The sequence below is a fragment of the Meleagris gallopavo genome, chromosome 3 (genome assembly GCF_905368555.1).
Source record: "Meleagris gallopavo chromosome 3, MGAL_WU_HG_1.1, whole genome shotgun sequence".
Lineage (NCBI taxonomy): Eukaryota > Metazoa > Chordata > Aves > Galliformes > Phasianidae > Meleagris > Meleagris gallopavo.
In genome coordinates this window covers 92,157,991-92,174,690 of record NC_139406.1, presented here as the reverse complement: position 1 = coordinate 92,174,690, position 16,700 = coordinate 92,157,991, and the positions used below count along the sequence as shown (strand labels likewise).

General features: G+C 41.4%; 1 protein-coding gene across 1 annotated transcript in view; it reads right to left on the bottom strand.

The window, feature by feature from the left end:
* Positions 1 to 16,700, bottom strand: part of ADGRB1 (adhesion G protein-coupled receptor B1) — a 276,533-nt gene that overhangs the window by 153,145 nt on the left and 106,688 nt on the right. The window contains exon 3 of the mRNA XM_085221766.1: positions 7,307 to 7,465. Coding sequence (XP_085077892.1) covers positions 7,307 to 7,465 — 159 coding nt within the window. The remainder of the gene's footprint in view (positions 1 to 7,306; positions 7,466 to 16,700) is intronic.

The window sequence follows — 16,700 nt, the reverse complement described above, 5'->3', positions numbered from 1 at the left end:
AGCTGAAGGTCTGGTATCAACAGAGTGGCTTATAGTCCAACAGAGCTAACACTGGACATCTTTGCAACCTATGTGAAAGAGCAAAGCTACGAATTGCAGTGCGCAGATATCATTGAAGGTCTCCGACCGAAGACCATGCTGTTGAAATCAGAAGATAACCAATACATTCCCTGTACAAACATTTCATTTCTGATGAATAGCGAGCACCCGTCTGCTTTCCAAACCCACAATGCTGCCAGCTTTGCATTCACATCCTTTGTGGTATTCCTAGCTACAGAGGAAACTAAAATATGACTCAGGTTTTCCTTGGTTGTGGGCATGTGGCAACCCTGATTTACACAAATACACGCCCTCCCTAGTAAATAGACAACCAAGCAAGCAATAGCAATTGAGTCCCACCCACCAGTACTGCTCACTGTAAATCAGGAGAGCTCAGCTGACTCCAATGGAGTCATACAGAATAATGAAGTGCTGAGTCCAAGCAATTTGTTATCTGGCAACCAGTTTGTTTCCAAACAGCAGGTACAAAACAGAGGGCCTTTTTCTCCAAGGAGGTAAAAACAGTCAGGCACCTTTTCAAGATGTACAAACTGCCAAGAAATGAAATGGTGACAAATATCATCCTGGAACCCTGGGAAAATTAATAAAGGTTAATGAAGCTTCAGTGTGGTGGCAGGAGTCATTACTGCCATCCAAAAGGAAAAGCGGAGTGGGGTGAGGAATGATTCAGAGTTTCTTCCAGGAGTCAGACTTCACATTCAGCAGCTTTGTTCATGGAAAACACCCATTTAGTTAGTGAAATTACGTCATTCTCCATTACCAGCAACCCAAATCCTCAAAGAAACCTAGGGATAGATCACATCAACTCCTTGAAACCTTCCCAGCACTGACTGGGTTTCAGGTTATTGGCTGGAAGGGGCAAGATGGGGCAGTCACTTGCCTACTGTCATCAATGGCATTGATAAAAAGGGTCCAAATCTTACTTGTTTTTGTATCTAGGAAGTTATGGAACCTTTGCACAAGAGACTAGGTTTACAAAAATTCCAACTACCTTTCCAATATCCAGTGTCCTGAGTTTGCTTAAATTAGTCCTGTGTTCTCTGTGTATGGGATACATCCCAAATGCTGATCCATTTGCAGCACTCCTCCACCCATGTTGACTATACTCATACACCTTAGTATGCTCTGATTTTACTTATTTTCACGAAGATTGCATCAAAACCACAAGGACCAACAAAATCTCCATCTGCAGTAAGTCTCAGAGGTTTCCCAGTGACTCATTTTGACTGGGAGGAGAAGGAAGGGATGAGCAGCAAAGGGGAGATGGGGAGTTTAGATGGATTTGTCAGCTTCTCAGAGCAAGGGAAGGGACATGACACTGAGTATTTCAGAAGTGATCAGTGAGCATGGATAGACAGGGAGACAGAAGATGGGACAGAAGGAAGGCAAGATAAAAGAGCATAATAATAATTAAATGCAACCCTGACACCTTGACCCTTCTTCCACCAGCTCTTTGGTCTCCACGTTATTGACATCTTCTAATGATTGATCTTGGTCTCAGAGAGAAGTATGATTTCCTACAGAAATGACATGCCTGCACTGTTACTGCTCATCCTAATCAAAAGTAATCGGGTCCAACAGCTGAACATGTCATCTTGGTGGCTCGCCCCAAGACTCCTCCAACAGAGATTTCGTCCAAGCCCATGTCAGACTCTCTGTTGCAGCAGGAAGGATGTCTTCCTTTCAGATATGGTGTGACAGAGAAGCAGGTCAAGCCCCATTTAGCACATTGCTTGGATTTGACTTGGACAATTACTTCAAGTATAGGTGAAAATCAGTTGTGATTCTGAAAGAAGAAGGGAGATGACAGGTCTCTTGTGCACAAAGCCAATTTGGTGCAATTGACTCTTTGCTGTGGACTTTATGCACCTGAACCTTATGGAGCCGTGTAATAAAGGCAGAAGGGAACTAGCCAGATCTCAGCAACTTGCTTCCCACAGCAAGGTCAGAGGAGAGACATAGATATGACATAGACATAGATATGGTTTAATCCAAACTGTATATAGGAATGGCAAACTGGAATTATCCAGTCCTTTGGAGAAGACTAGCAGTAGAGCTAGAGAAACAATGGCCTTGGGGCAAACAAGAAAAGCTGTAATTGCAAACACTTACAAGCACTTCAGATTTTGGAAGAACATGGATAAAATGTGGACAGAGAGGATGATCCTGAAGTGCTAGCAGCAGTGGGAAGAAGAGGCTGGTAATCAACATTACTGATGAGAACTTGTAACCTCGAAATACAGCTGAGGGGAAAAAACAGGATGCAGAGAATTCATGTCTTTGTGGGCCAAGTCTCAAACATCCAAGTATGTCTCACCAGAAATACACACTCTTCCCTCAATATTCATCCCCCAAATGGGAGAGAGGAAGAAGATAGCAGCATCTTTAAAATTATTCAGGCAAGCTGAGATAGTGGGAATGAAAAGACAGATGATAGCAAAAAGTGAAAAAATGATTTAAAAAAACACATTGAAATGGGCTAAATGTATCTCAGGTACATATAGGACAAGAAACAATTCCAGTTTGAAATGAATTCTAGCCTGACGTGGAGAACAGAGATGCTCTCACATGTGGGATATTTCAGCTCTGTGACTGCAGCAATTTTTAATGAAATACAGGGGGAGCAGAGAACAAGACTGAGACCCAGCCTTGCCACTGTAAAGTGGAACATACTATTCTTCTCATTCCTAATAGTTAAGCAGCTGAGGGTCCAGATCCTGATCTCGTTTCTTGCTGGAAACCAGTACAGGTCAATGGGTTTGCACTTATGCCATTCTGCATCTTAGGGCAGGATGCAACAGCTCCCCTCCCAGGCTAGGAGAGACATAACTGTCCAATCTGCATATTCATAAATGTCAGATGGTTTTGTGTTGCTTCTGCCAGATAGGATGGCAGGATTTCAGCTGGCTCCTTGTGTGGTTTTCACTCCCCAGGAATCAGTGCAAGCCAACATTAGCTCTGATTGCTCTTGCATTTCTTCAGAGCTGCTGAATTTGAGCACCAGGGATAGGCCCATGGCAACCCTCCTCTGGTCTGAACATTGTCCTGTTTTGTTGTCCAGACTCTTCCCCTCCTGGACCCTTTGTGTTCAAGGTCATCAGCAATCACAGATTTTGGCACTGAAGCATAGTGTGTTGCCTCTTCCATCCAAGTGGGTGGACCCAGAAGTTCCTTTACAAGTATTTGTTATCATGCTTCGGTTGGCTTTTTCCCTCTATAAAGCAGCAGCTCCTGGTCAAATCCAAAAGATTGAGGACATTTTATCTGTCTCAACCAAAGAGAAGGGTTCTCATCAGGTTCTCTGTTTCTAGCATGGAAAAATCAGAGTTACAAAGGGTAGTGACTTTTGTTCTTCAGATTACATTTCTGGAGCTGAGCAGCTGCCACAGAAAATGACTCTGCCCAAGACAGGAAGCTGTTAATAACATTCCCTTTCCAATCTGGGATAAGCCCTCATAACAAATTTTCTTTAGTCCTTTACAGCTTTGGAGTTTGACCATGGAGAAAATTTACTTGGCTCATATGCCTTTGCACTTGAGTTTTATCTCTGGGGAAATCTAGCTAGATGATGTTCATCAAGCAAGAGACTCCTTTACACGAAAGAGCTGAGACTGTGGCCCAGACAAGTGGGAAAATATTAAGCCCACAAAGAAGGGTCACCTGTGGAGACATTCAGCTGTGCCTGTGCAGTGATTTCAAATGACACTAGCTTCTCCAGCCAGTGCATTCAGACTTCATCCTGGGAACCACACAGACACACCTAAATTTAACAACCACATTCAGTCACACCTCATGGAAAGGATGAGAGCTACCATTCCCATTACTGAATGACCTGCTTGAAGATCCATCTGGGGCAGCTCATGAAGACGAGGTTGCAGTTGGGTGATAAAAAGGGTTTGATCCTTCTAGCACATTTGCTATGGCCAGGAAAAGAAAATAACCAATGAAATCCTCATAGATCATTTGCAAGCATTCATCTCAGCTGCTCCAGAGAGTTGAGTGAGAGCACTTGCTCCAGATGCCATTTCAGACTGAGGTCTCCTCTGGCTACTGGTGTTGAAATAAACTCACTAATCAGCCACTAGCTTATGAGCCACTTTGACAGAAACAAGGAAAGAGAAGCTAAAAAGAGTTGGCCTTGCCCTCATTTTGAAGGTGGTGGTAATTTCCGTCTTACTCCGACATAACTTGCTTGGTCAGCAACTGACTTCACTTTTTAGTTGCTGGTATTACATTCCTTCAGCAATTTTCAGTGACCCACACAGCAATGAGAAAAATATTAAAGCACTTATCCCTGTTTTGCTTTGCTGCTTCATTGGGATTACAGCTAGATCTTTGGTCAAGGAAAAGGGCATTTTTTGTTTGTTTATTTTCTGCTAGAGAAGTCAGGTGTCAGCCACTCTGCTATATTTAAAGAGCTAGTCAGGTGTTATTACAAGGTATTAAAATGCTACATAATTTAAAATGAAGAAGTACTTCTGTCCAGTTCTTTTTTTTTAAAAAAAAATATATATATATATATATAACACACTTTTTTTTTTTTTTTAAGGAATCTTAATTTAAGTTAATCTAGTTAACTGCAATATGAAATGAACATTTAAGAAGACAACAATTCAAGTGGAAGAATGAACACCTTACTCATCTCTAGGAAATGTATGAGCAGAAGTCAGTATGACAACAATGGAACATTTGAAATAGATAGATTTCTAATCTACCCCTAAATCCTTCCAGAAGAGAAGGAAAAGTGCAAATATTTTACATTTTCATGGGCCACCTTTTTGGATTTCAAGGAATAAAAAGTTCATCTGTCTTGGGCATGGCTCCAAAGGCAACAATGGATAGATACATGGAGCTAAGCACATAGCTAGCATAGACACAGAGAGATGCAGGTAGGACAAGATGTGCATAGGCAAGTGTTCCTGAAAGAATAATTGTTCACATCTTCCTTCAAATGCTTTCCAGTTTATTAGCATGAAAGCATCACAACGGGTCTCAGCAGTTTGCCTGCAAAGAGGCACTTGGGAAAATTAATCAGAATTAATTCATTTTATTTGATTTCAAAGGGGTAAATCAATTTGTGCTGCCTCATGCTGTGGATGCACACTTCTTCTAAACTAGGGCTTTCAACATAGTTTGAGATCCTTTATTCCTAAATAAGCTAAGCTGAACTAACCGCGCTTTAATTGGAGCAGTTGACTGGGTGCGTAATGGGAAGGGGACAGGAAAAAAAGTAAAATAATTTATTGAATGATAGCCCTCTGGGCACAATCAGCGTTTTTTGCACTTAGGATCAGCTTTACTGAGTGTTGTGCTTTAGAAAAGTCTAAGTAAATAAATAGTGAGTAAATAGTGATTAATCTTTCAGTGCTCTGCTCTACAGAATGAGTGGAGGTGGAAGCTGCCTTCACCCCTTCCTTGCCACAGGAACCACAGGAGATCCAGCATGAAGAAGAGCAAAGGTTGGGGCAGATGAAAGGAGTGAATTATGCCCCCTGCTTAGTGCTAGTAAGAATGGACTTGAAAATTGTGTCCAGCCTGGGTTGTCTCAGTTCAAGAGAGATGTGAAGGAATAAAAGGAGTCCTGAGGAGAGATGTGAAGGTGATCAGGACTGGGAATGGATGTGCTGCAAAGAGTCTGCTGGATCTGGGTCCCTCCCTCATTTATCCAGCATAGGAATGGAATTTTGAAAAGCTTTTTTAGCTGTTATTCTGTGTGCTCTCATGTCTCAATAATAGCCACATCCACACAGCCTTCTCTACCCACCCACAATGCTATTTCCACCTTCACTCCAAGCCGAACTTCAGGAAGTGCTCTCAGAAATATGGATTGCTTTTTGGGTAGTCCTGTGTGGAGCCAGCAATTGGGACTCAGTGATCTCTGTGAATCCGTTCCAATTCAGGATATTCTATGATTCTTTGTGTCTTCTCATTCAGAGCCATGTCCACCAAGACCAGTGTGGTCCTTCCTCCAGCTCCATTCAGGTGCAACCAGTTCTAGAACTGGACCCTCCACTCAGGTCTAGCTTCCAGGTCCTTGGCCATGAGTGGATGGACTCTCACCTTCACTGCTCCAAGCCCCAGCTTCCTTACAACTCCAGAATCACCAGCAAGCACGGAAGACATCAGTTAAATTTCCCTAGTGTGGGTGAACCTCAGAGGAAAATTAGGAGCTGTGAGTCAAGGAGATTAAATTCAATATACTAGAAGGTTTCATTTTGAAAAATAAAAATAAAAAATCTAATTGCAACATGATTTAAATTTATGGAAATGCTAAAAAATTCATGAAATCATTTTAGCCCTCATTAGAGGAATATATTTATGTCCCTCTATTTGAACTTCCTCTTTATCAGGAGACTTTTTCCTGCCTTTGAAGGCAACTGAACTTTCCCCAGTTATTTGCCTAGTTGGAGGAGTTATTCAAACATTCTCTACTACAAAATTGAAACAAAAAGCAGTGAATATTTATAAGCAGCCATTGGCTAGAATTTTCTGGGCTGAGACACTTCTGATGTTGTTTTTCTTCTCCACGTTCCTCTCTACTCAGCTAATGCAAAAGAACCATTGGGAATGGAAGTGCCACAGGTCACCAGCTCAGCTCATCAATATCAGTGCTAGCAATCTGTCCCATGCCCTCTGGAGAAGAGGACCTGGAAAGAGATTGTGTGATAGGAGTGCAAGGCCTATGTCAAAGATTTGTCTTGGTCAGGCCGTGTGTTTTGCCCAAGTCCATCTAATGGCCATGTCTTAGTGCTACAGGCTTTCATTTTGTAACAGAAACAGATAGATAGCAACAATATACCTGACTGGGAAGGTGAACTAAGCCAAAGGGAGATGGAAGAAGCAATATCAGCACCTCTCTTAGCTCTATGCTTTATTGGCTTAAGAGGTCAACTGTCAAAGAGATGTCCTTAGGGCATATGTTTTGCCATCCGTGGCAGGCTTTGCAGCAGCCCATGAATACCTGGTGTAAGTCTGCTTAAGGATACCTGTAGATTAACCTCTATTCTGTGGGATCTGCAGATGTGTGTTGTAAGACATGTCAACATGTGTACATGTGCACGTGTGACTGCTAAACAAGCAGGGAAGGCCACGATCATGCACAGCTGGAGTTGCATGCTCCCTTGAGCCATTCACAAGTTTTACCATGCCCCTAAACTACCTTTCATTAATTATGGCTATGGGACTGAGACCTTTTTGAGAAGAGTGACCCGCTCGCACACGTGCAAGGGAACATGCCTCCACTTACTATTGCATGCCTTCCTATTGCACAGACGTCCTTCCTCCAGGACTCCCTCGCAGGCCAGGCCTTCATTGGGAAGGGGCTTACAGGTACGCATGCGGGTCTGCAGGCCTCCCCCGCAGTCCTTGGTGCAGTCACCCCAAGCCGACCACGTGTTCCAACCACCTGGGCAAAATCCAGAAAATCCCTGTCAGCTTCAGTGTCATGGTAGACAAAGCCAGACCTACAGACCCTATGATGCACCTACTTCCAAGGCCTCAAGGCAAGACGTCTTAGGATATGATAGGCAGATCACAGAGAGAGACAAAATATGGGAGAGGAAGGAAGAAGGATTTACTTTTCACTGGCTTCTCTTCAACTATCCTCTACCTTTAAACAGGGACTTTGGACTTTGCTTTCCTGGATGTTCTTCCCCTTTCCTAACTAGTCCAGGTCTTGCTCTTAGCTCTCCATTTTGCTGCCGTTAGAACCCTAAACTCAGAAGACAGTTGAGAAAGCCATTCATCCATCACATACATCATTAGTGAGGCTGTCTTTCTTCAGTCTTTGTGAATTCTCCTACACTGTGCTCATCCTACAGAGTAGGGTCTTATCAGACCCTTACACTTCAATTTTTTAATGAAAATTAGTTTAATTTCATCATCTAACCCAGTTTTACATAGTATCTGGAACATCTTTCCATTTATTTGGGTGGACTTTGAAAGATTTCCTCCTTCCTCGTGCAGTTTTATTCCTCCTCCCAAAACAGCCATGCTCAAATTTTTGCTCTGAAGACAAAGTGAGAATAAACATATGCATCCTTCACAGCATTGAGTGAAGTGGTATAAATATTCAGTAATGAGAATAATATGGGAAAATAGATCAGGATGGAAACACGGGTTGTAAACCTTCTGACAAGTGGCTCAGACATCCTGGAAGCAGTGGGAAGTATAGGTTGTTATTAGCACACAATAAATATTTGTTCTTCAAGGAGATGGTCTTTCCTTGAAAGTCACTTTCTCTCTGCTGGTTCCTTTTCTAAGCAGTGTGGGGAAATAGGCTTGTCTCTCCTGTTCCCTAATGGGAGATTGTGTTTCAGCTGTAAGAGAGGCCAATGGCATAATGGCAGGTATCCTGATGCCTTACTTGAGCTGATCAATAGGACATCTGTAACCAGACACATTTAAAAGCTAATAAACTCTTTGCTTGCCCTTTTAAGATGTCTTTCTTTCCTTTCCCTTAAAGATTAGGAGTGGGGCTGGAGAATGGAGAGTGCAACTTCACATAATCGTTAGCTAGGTTTTATCTTCTTGGGGTGCTTTTTGCAGCAAAATGTAAGTGCTCCAGTGTGTTATTTTATTCAGTGTTTGTACGCAAAACAAAAACTAGTTGTCCAAACTTCTTTCCTGTCATGAAGGAATATTCAAACAGGCATGCATTTCAGGATGTAATATGTTATGAAGGCATTTAATCCCTAAAAATATACAGAAAAACATACTGCTTAGTCTCAATAAAGGAAAGAGGAGTATAGTGCAGACACCTGTCTTTGGCTTGTTCACACTTTGCTTATCAGCAGCAAGGGTTAGACTAGTAAGTATAAGATAAAAAACATCATGATTTCAAAGCTTTAACCAGAATGAGATCTCTTTATGAGGCTAGGTAACTTCCTCTCCTCATTCCTCAGTTTTCATCCCATTTCTGAGTACTAAAGAGAAGCTGGAGTAGAAGTACCAGAGCACTTACTAAATCAGCACAGGCATTTACAACCAAGACAAAGGTATTCCTCACTTTATGGTGTAGTCCTTTTTTATCAGCAGGTTGTCCCATGGTCCTGACAAATGAAATACTGCGTGTTATTTATCCTGTTTATTGGCTGTCAGATAAACTTTTTGAAATCTTCCTTCTTTTCCTGGGTCTAGTCATTTGTTGTTTCAAGTGATTTGTCTTTTTTAGCGGTGCTGTAAAGAAGCAGTTAAGGGCCTATTACATGAAGTTATACCATCCCATTTCGAGGAAGAAAAAGAAGTGCTGTGTCATGAGTAAAACATTCAGCTCTTCTGTTCGCTATGTGAAAGCATCTGGAATGGAAATGGAATGGTGTGGCTGGATAATGGCAACTGAATGAGCAACCATAACTGTGGAATGGCTGAACTGCAGCAACAACAAAATGAATCATAGAATCATTTAGGCTGCAAAAGGCCACTAAGATCATCCAGTAAGCCATCAAACCATTCCCACCATGCCTACTAAACCAAGTCCCTCAGTGCTTCATCTACACATTTCTTGAAAACCTCCAGGGATGATGACTCCACCTCCTCTCTGGGCAGCCTGTTCCAGTTCATCACCACTCTTCTACCTTACATTTTTTTATAAAAGAACTTTGAGATTGTTTGGGGATTCAAGCAGTGGAGCACAGCTGCCTTACACCCCTGACCAATGAATGGGACATCTCTATCAAGGAAGTCCATCCTCTTCAATTTGCACGCATTTTTGGGAGGGACACACATTGAGAAGTGAGAGAGGAAGGAGACAAATGCTCTGGGTCCACTGCAGATGCCACAGAGGAGAAGTATGCATAGTTTTGTCCCTGCAGTAGTTGCCTATATATTCAGTTGCTCAGTTCATCAAGAATGACTCACTGAGCTGCAACCAAAGGAATGTCCCTTCATGGACTTCCCTTCTCCTAAGTCATATAACCTGGTTTTCACACAACTTCCTTGCTCTAGTGCTTTTTATATATCAAGCATGGGTTTGGAGGAGACCTCACTGATGCCAAAAAACAAGTAAGAGGTGAAACACAATACAGAATCCCAGTGAAGCTAATGGGACATTTTGCAGATAGTCCCCTTTGCCTCTGGAGTCCTGTTTCATCAGCTTTCAATGAACTGCTGCACCCTGCTGATCGATGTGGCTTGAATTGCCATCTGTCCTTAATCCAAAAATAATGAGTCTGCTGCAACTGCTTTATGAAGGATTTTGCTTTTCAAAGGCATTGACTCCTGTGAAGGTCATATACCCAACCAGCTTCTATTTAGCAAAGTTTTGCTCAGCTGCAGTCTTGCAAGCCTGTAGACTTTTCTCATTCTGCACTTCTGTTCTCTTTAGCTGGAGTAAGCTGTGGCTTGCATTTCTAGTTCCAGAGTTTCCTACCACAATCAAAAGCCATAACTTCAATCCTATAGAAAGGTCTGGCTTTTATTTTTCATTTACGAGAGCAGAGCTAGCCCATCATACGAGTTTCATGAAGCCAGCTGTTGCATATGAAGCTGAAGCTCATGAGACTGTTTCGAGTGCTTTGGAGACTGCCATTCAGGGAGGCCTTTAATCCAATTTCTAAAGAGCTTTTTGATCCTTCTCAGTCAGTTCTTATCATGATCACGTACTAAAACAAATTACTTTTCACGCTAGGCTGACCCAATGCATTCTAATTCTCCACAGTTAAATGGAGAAACTTTCAAGATGGTCAGACTCAACTTTTAAGCTCATATTTGATATTTCTTGTTCTGAATCTTAAGTAAAGATGCCAAAATAATAGGTCTTTCCTACTGCAAAATAACAGACTGCTTCACTTAGAAGCCTCATCCAAACACCCTTGATCTTTGGGAAGATTTGCATCCCAATCTAGAATTTATCTTTGCAGCTGACAGCTGTGATGTGTCTCAGACACCAGTCAGTCAATCGTGCCTTTTAATTTAACAGCAATGTCTTAAATTAGATGCCAGGGACAAAGGAAAAAAACAACAAAACAAACAAACAAACAAAAAAAAAAAAACCAACTAAGGAATCAACACAAGCCAATTAATAGAGCACAGGAAAAAGGTCTTTGCTGACACACTACATCTATCTCTGATTTTTTTTTTTCTTCTTTAGTTTAACCTCCACATGACCCCAGCTGCAGATACTTTTGATTGGCAGCTCTCTCTTGAACTCCACAGTCCAAGACATCTTCTGTCTGAAAAAACATTCTGAGATTACATAAAACCTTCACAGTTCTGCGTGCAACAACATCTGGAAATATTTTTAGTGAACTTCTCATCACAGTATCCAAAGGCTTGGGAATCATCACCGGTTTGTGGCTGAGTGAAAAAAAAAAAAAACTATTTCTTATGAAAATGAAGAAGGAGAGATGTTAAAAGAAGATTAAGAGTGAGATTGTTTTATATGTGGAAGTTAGGTGTCTTATCTAAATTTCTTATACAATGGGAAAAGAGAAAGAGATGCTCCATGAGAGTTTATAGCTACGTTTTCTTATATGTCAGGAAGAAAACAAGTCCAGAAGGGACTATTCTGAAGACAGTTTTCTATTATACAAAGCAGAAATCTTTCCCTAGAGAGCCATGCTTTCAATTTAATACCTTTGTACAAGCCAAGAAATAACACCTTCAGGAAGATGCCCCTTTTGATGCCCCACATGATGAGGCCACATAGCAGCACAAGTGAGTTACTCAAGTGGTTCATTCTCTTCCCTTTCAACAATAAACCTAATATAATATGTTACAGTTTCACAGATTGTGAGCGCTAATATCATAATTAACACTCAAAGTCCTAAAAACGCAAAATCATTCATTCTAGCTCTTCTCTACAGCCTTCCTCTTTCAAGACCTAAAACTTTGGGAACAATGTAAAAGCACAAACTCCCTTCCATTTAATGATCTAGTGAGGAAAGAAAAAGAACTAAGCTATGAGGGTGAAGGCAGGTACCCTCTGTCCACAGTCTGCACTGTGTGTCATGAACTCTACTAGGTAATCTAAGTGCCAATTTAATAAACACAAAGAATTATAGAATAGAATCAGGGACCTTAAAGGTCCCTTCCAAGTCAAACAATTCTATGATTCTATGATTCCATGACTTATTCTCATATAGAGAAAAAGGAATGTGGGGACGAGAGTTTGGGAATTAAACCAAATTTTCTGTGTGATGATTAATGAGAAGGAGAGATCAAGGCAGATCATGTGGGAAACACTACAGATTGCAAGATGGACCCATCAGTGAGATGAATAAGGGAGATTTGAGACAGAAGCATTGATCTGCACAGCTAGGATTATCTTTTCCATCCTGAATGTGTTTCCCTCTAACCAACTCTATATTTATCATAGCTTTTTCTTGCATCCTGAGGAGAAAAGTCCAGCTTATCCAGAGCACATGATCATGTTGCTTTTGCTAAGCAGGTTCAACTGGTGGAACACGACAAACTCTAACTGTGAACATCAAAAATGTCAAGAGAAGTAACCTGAAGCATCTGGACAACAAAGTAGTTTCTGATATTTTCCCAGCCTCTTAACTTCTTCCTATCTTCAATTTTAAATCTATACATCTCTTTCATGAAGGTGTGCTGAAAGCAGGTCACTGCGTACCACCACCATTCAATAAATTGCTCGTATCACTCGCTTTCGAATGCTCAAAAAAAGAAAAAAAGGTGTGATTTTCAAAATGGCTAAAGCTGAAATTGATTTCTGTAATGTTCACAAGTGATTTCTGTCCTTCCAAATGAAGGCATCAAGTCCCTGTTCAGAAAAATATTTTAGGACCAGGTCAAGTCTCCTTCTGTCTGCAAATCATTTAAGGATGGAAATGAGGCCACAGTGCTCAGCTTTCAAGGAAACCTAGCACAGAGCTGTGCTTATTACATGAATCCCTGCAAATGAAACACTAGGGATAAAGAAGGATTATATATGTGGAAATTATGAGGGGGTGGACAGGGAAATGAGAAAGGGAATGTTTAGTTTGGAGCAAGAAATCAAATAAGACTGTGGAATAGTCCTCCTCTAAGGAAGCCGTAGGGGCTTCATCACTTCACTTATTTCAAAGTAGAACAGGGAAAATATCAGAGAACAGACTTGTAAGGAAAAAATCCAGCATGCACCACTGGGGAGGAATGAAATGCTTCCCCGCCTTGAACCTCTCTGATTCTGCATAAATCACATCAGAGTTGAGTTCACACACTGTTTGCTTCTTCACGTTGTTGCAGACCTTGGTACAAAGCACAGAGGGGACATATTAGCATAGACACACACGTGCCTCTGTACAGAGATAAATATATGAACACATTAAAATATAACTGTGTAGCCCAAGTTGACTGAAACCTTTTCTGATATGCATGTCACTGCCTATTTGCATTAAAGTTTATTAAAGTGGAAATCAAAGAAGGACACTCGTGAAATTTTACACCATGTGCTGTCTACCCTGGTCTGAAGTGCCTCAGTTTCCCCAGAGTGGTTTTCACCCTTTTGTATAAAATCCTCTCAGAACTCCAAATAAATCCATAAACACAATGACATGTTCTAACACCCAGAGCTTTGCAAGCCCAATGTAATTTTAGTTTGTTTCCTGAGCAGTATTTCTAGCTGAAGGATTTCTATGGTCCCCGGGAACACGGTATCTCAATTCTGCATGAGCTCCAATGTATTTCTCTTTACAAGAGCCCCTGCAAGACAGGGCTATACTATTATTGCCTCTACAAGCATGAACCCAGGGGAGCTGAAAAGCTAAAGGACTTGCCTGTAGAATCACAGTGAGCCTGCTGTACAACACAGACAGACATTAAATTTTCTTCATGTTATGTATTTTAAGGGAGAACAGAGAGTAAATCCACCAGAGAGCACATGCATCAGAGAATCACAACATCATGAAATGGTTGAGATTGGAAGGGATTTCTAGAGGTCATCTGGTCCAACCTCCTGCTCTGGTAGGGGCACCTAGAATAGGACAATATTCAAATGGCTTTGGAATATCATAACTGAGTCAGGCATGTCATTCTCAGAGTGGTTTTGCCAGTGAGACACAATTCTCCAGACACAACGCAAACTCCAGTGCAGCTGCCTTGGCAGTTATTCAACCAAATATTTAGTGACGTTTTGATATGAACAGCCAAACCTTCTTCATACAGAGATGTCAGTAATAAGGATTTTGCCTGGAAGGGGAATAGAAGCGGCTGAAAACCACATGAAAACAATCAATGAATGTGAACCTCTGAGGAAAGATGGTGAACAAGCAAGTTGTCAGCAGGTATTCCTCTCCTCAGTGTCCTCTCCTTTGTGCAGATGTCAGCTACACTCATCCTGCCGTTAGAAAATGCTAATCCTCCCTTCCTTGCTGGGCAAAGGCTGACTTTACCAGCTCATCCTTTGACACATATTTAGTGTTTTTAATTGTAGGAGGGAGTAGACTTTGGGCCTGTTTTTACGTGTGGTTTCTTTCTTATTAAGATTTCTTTTCAAGGGATGGAATAGGCAGAATAGATGGGACATGTATTGCTTGGACTAGGTTAGTGCAAAACTCCAAGGGAGACAGTTGTACAGTTCTATGCTGGTGTATGTCTAAAGGGTAGAATGCAGAGTGGAGAAGAGCCTGTCTGAAGAACCCGAAGTTGGGAGTCAATAAAAACTACATAGCTAAGTGGCTTATGAGATCACTTTGCTGCAAAGAGATACCCATATACAAAACGATTCTGGGGAGAGTCACTGTCTGAACTACATTGGTTGGGATGAGAAACTACACTGCATTGGTGAGCATACAAGCTCATTTTCTTAGGTTGACTACACTCACTGGGGTCAGAAGTGGCATTATGCCTGGGAACAGGCTGAGAGTGGCAGGACCACTGGATAAAATGGCAGGAGAAAATAATATTGAGCACATTTGTACTAGAGATGTTCAAGGTAAGTGATGGTATTACTGCAGCAAGAGAGACTATGAAGACGAGGGATGAGTCTTTGACTTTCTACCTTCTCAGTCAGAACCCATATATCGAATGGAATTAAACAGAACAAGAGAACAAGCAGTGAGATGCAGCATCACTCTTTTCATTCCTCCCCTTTATACAGGCTCTAGATGTCTGGCTGAACTATAGTGTGAAGTGGGAGAAGATTTCCACTCCTAATACTGACACAGATGGAACTATGTTGGTAAGGCATTTTCCTTCTATACGTAAAATTCTCCAAGGTATTAAGAAAAAAATGTTCAGACACTGTATGACAGAAAAGGTCAGATTTAACTGAAGCTCCAAAGTTTCTATTGGGATGCATCTTTAGTCTGGGAAGACACTGCATGGAGTTCATACTTGATTGATAAATATTGGAATTGCTAAAGAAAGTATTAAAAATTAATACGCCACTGCATAGCGTATATTGACCAATCTATCCCTATGTGCAAACACAGACTGCAGAGAAATAGAAGTTTTCACCTTCCCACAAATATCTGAGCTCCATGCTGGTCTACCAAGCTACTTCCAGAGCACTTCAAATCCTGTTGCATGCTATTTTCCTAAACAAGTCTCTCGCTCATCTCTGGGATGTGTATTACAACAGGCTATCTGGTAGGTGGTCAGGTTTTTGGCATCACAAACCTTGAAATTACCCAGTAAGTCTTTCACTCTCTTTCTTTGCAAAGCCTCACTGCTTCATCAGATACTGAATAGTCAGTGTTTGCATTCTGCTTGCTATTAGCCTGTGTTCTTCTGATGACTATTTGAGTGCTATTGGATGCTCAAATTAATAAGAATATTTTGGAAATGGTGAAACATGGTTTTATGAATCTACCACTGTCAAAGGTAGGAAACGAGAAAGGGAGGTACAAGCAGATCAATCTGACTGCAGATGAATCCTATGGACAACTAGGACCTCAGTGTACAATCCAACAGGAAGGCAAAGGTATGTCCAAGAAGTACATCAGAAGTACCCAAATCACGTGCTGCCACTACACTGCTTCATTATAGTTTAAGTAGCCAGTGGCAGCAGTTCTGTATCTGGGTACTGTAGGTGTCTCTGTTCATTGCAGGAGAGTTGGACTAGATGAGCTTTAAAGGTACCTTTCAACTCAAACAATTCTATGGCTCTATGATTCCATGATTCTAATCTACGGTATGCTAAGCCTAGTCTTGATGCCAACAAGCTTTAACCAACAGAAATCAAGGAGAATCCTATCAAAAATGGTTCTTATAAAATTCCTTGTTCTGGGAGAGGATCTGCTCAAGGAAAAAAAGGCACAGTAGTAAGCAAGTGTAGCAGTATCATCTGTTAGGGTATTAATTATTTCAACACAGACGCTGAGAAGATGCCAGGAAGTCTCAGCCTTTACCTAAGCATTAGTAAATGATTTTTTTTTTCTTTTCTTCTTAATTGACATTTATATTACAGCAGTGTTAAAGGGCCTTGAATACAGCGAAAGCTATCCTGGGATTGGCTCACTGTGAACAAAACTTGATCCTAAGAGCCTGCACTATGTAGCACCTAATGCTGCCATGATTGGTACTACAGAGTAATATGGGTATGCGTAGGGAGAGAAGAGTGGATATAACAGACACAGGGATTCAGACTACTTTACAAATTACTGACCAAATGTAAACGTGACCTGGAGCATCTTCCATATGAGGAAAGGCTGAGTAACCTGGGTCTGTTCAGCCAGGGGAAAAGAAGACTGAGGGGG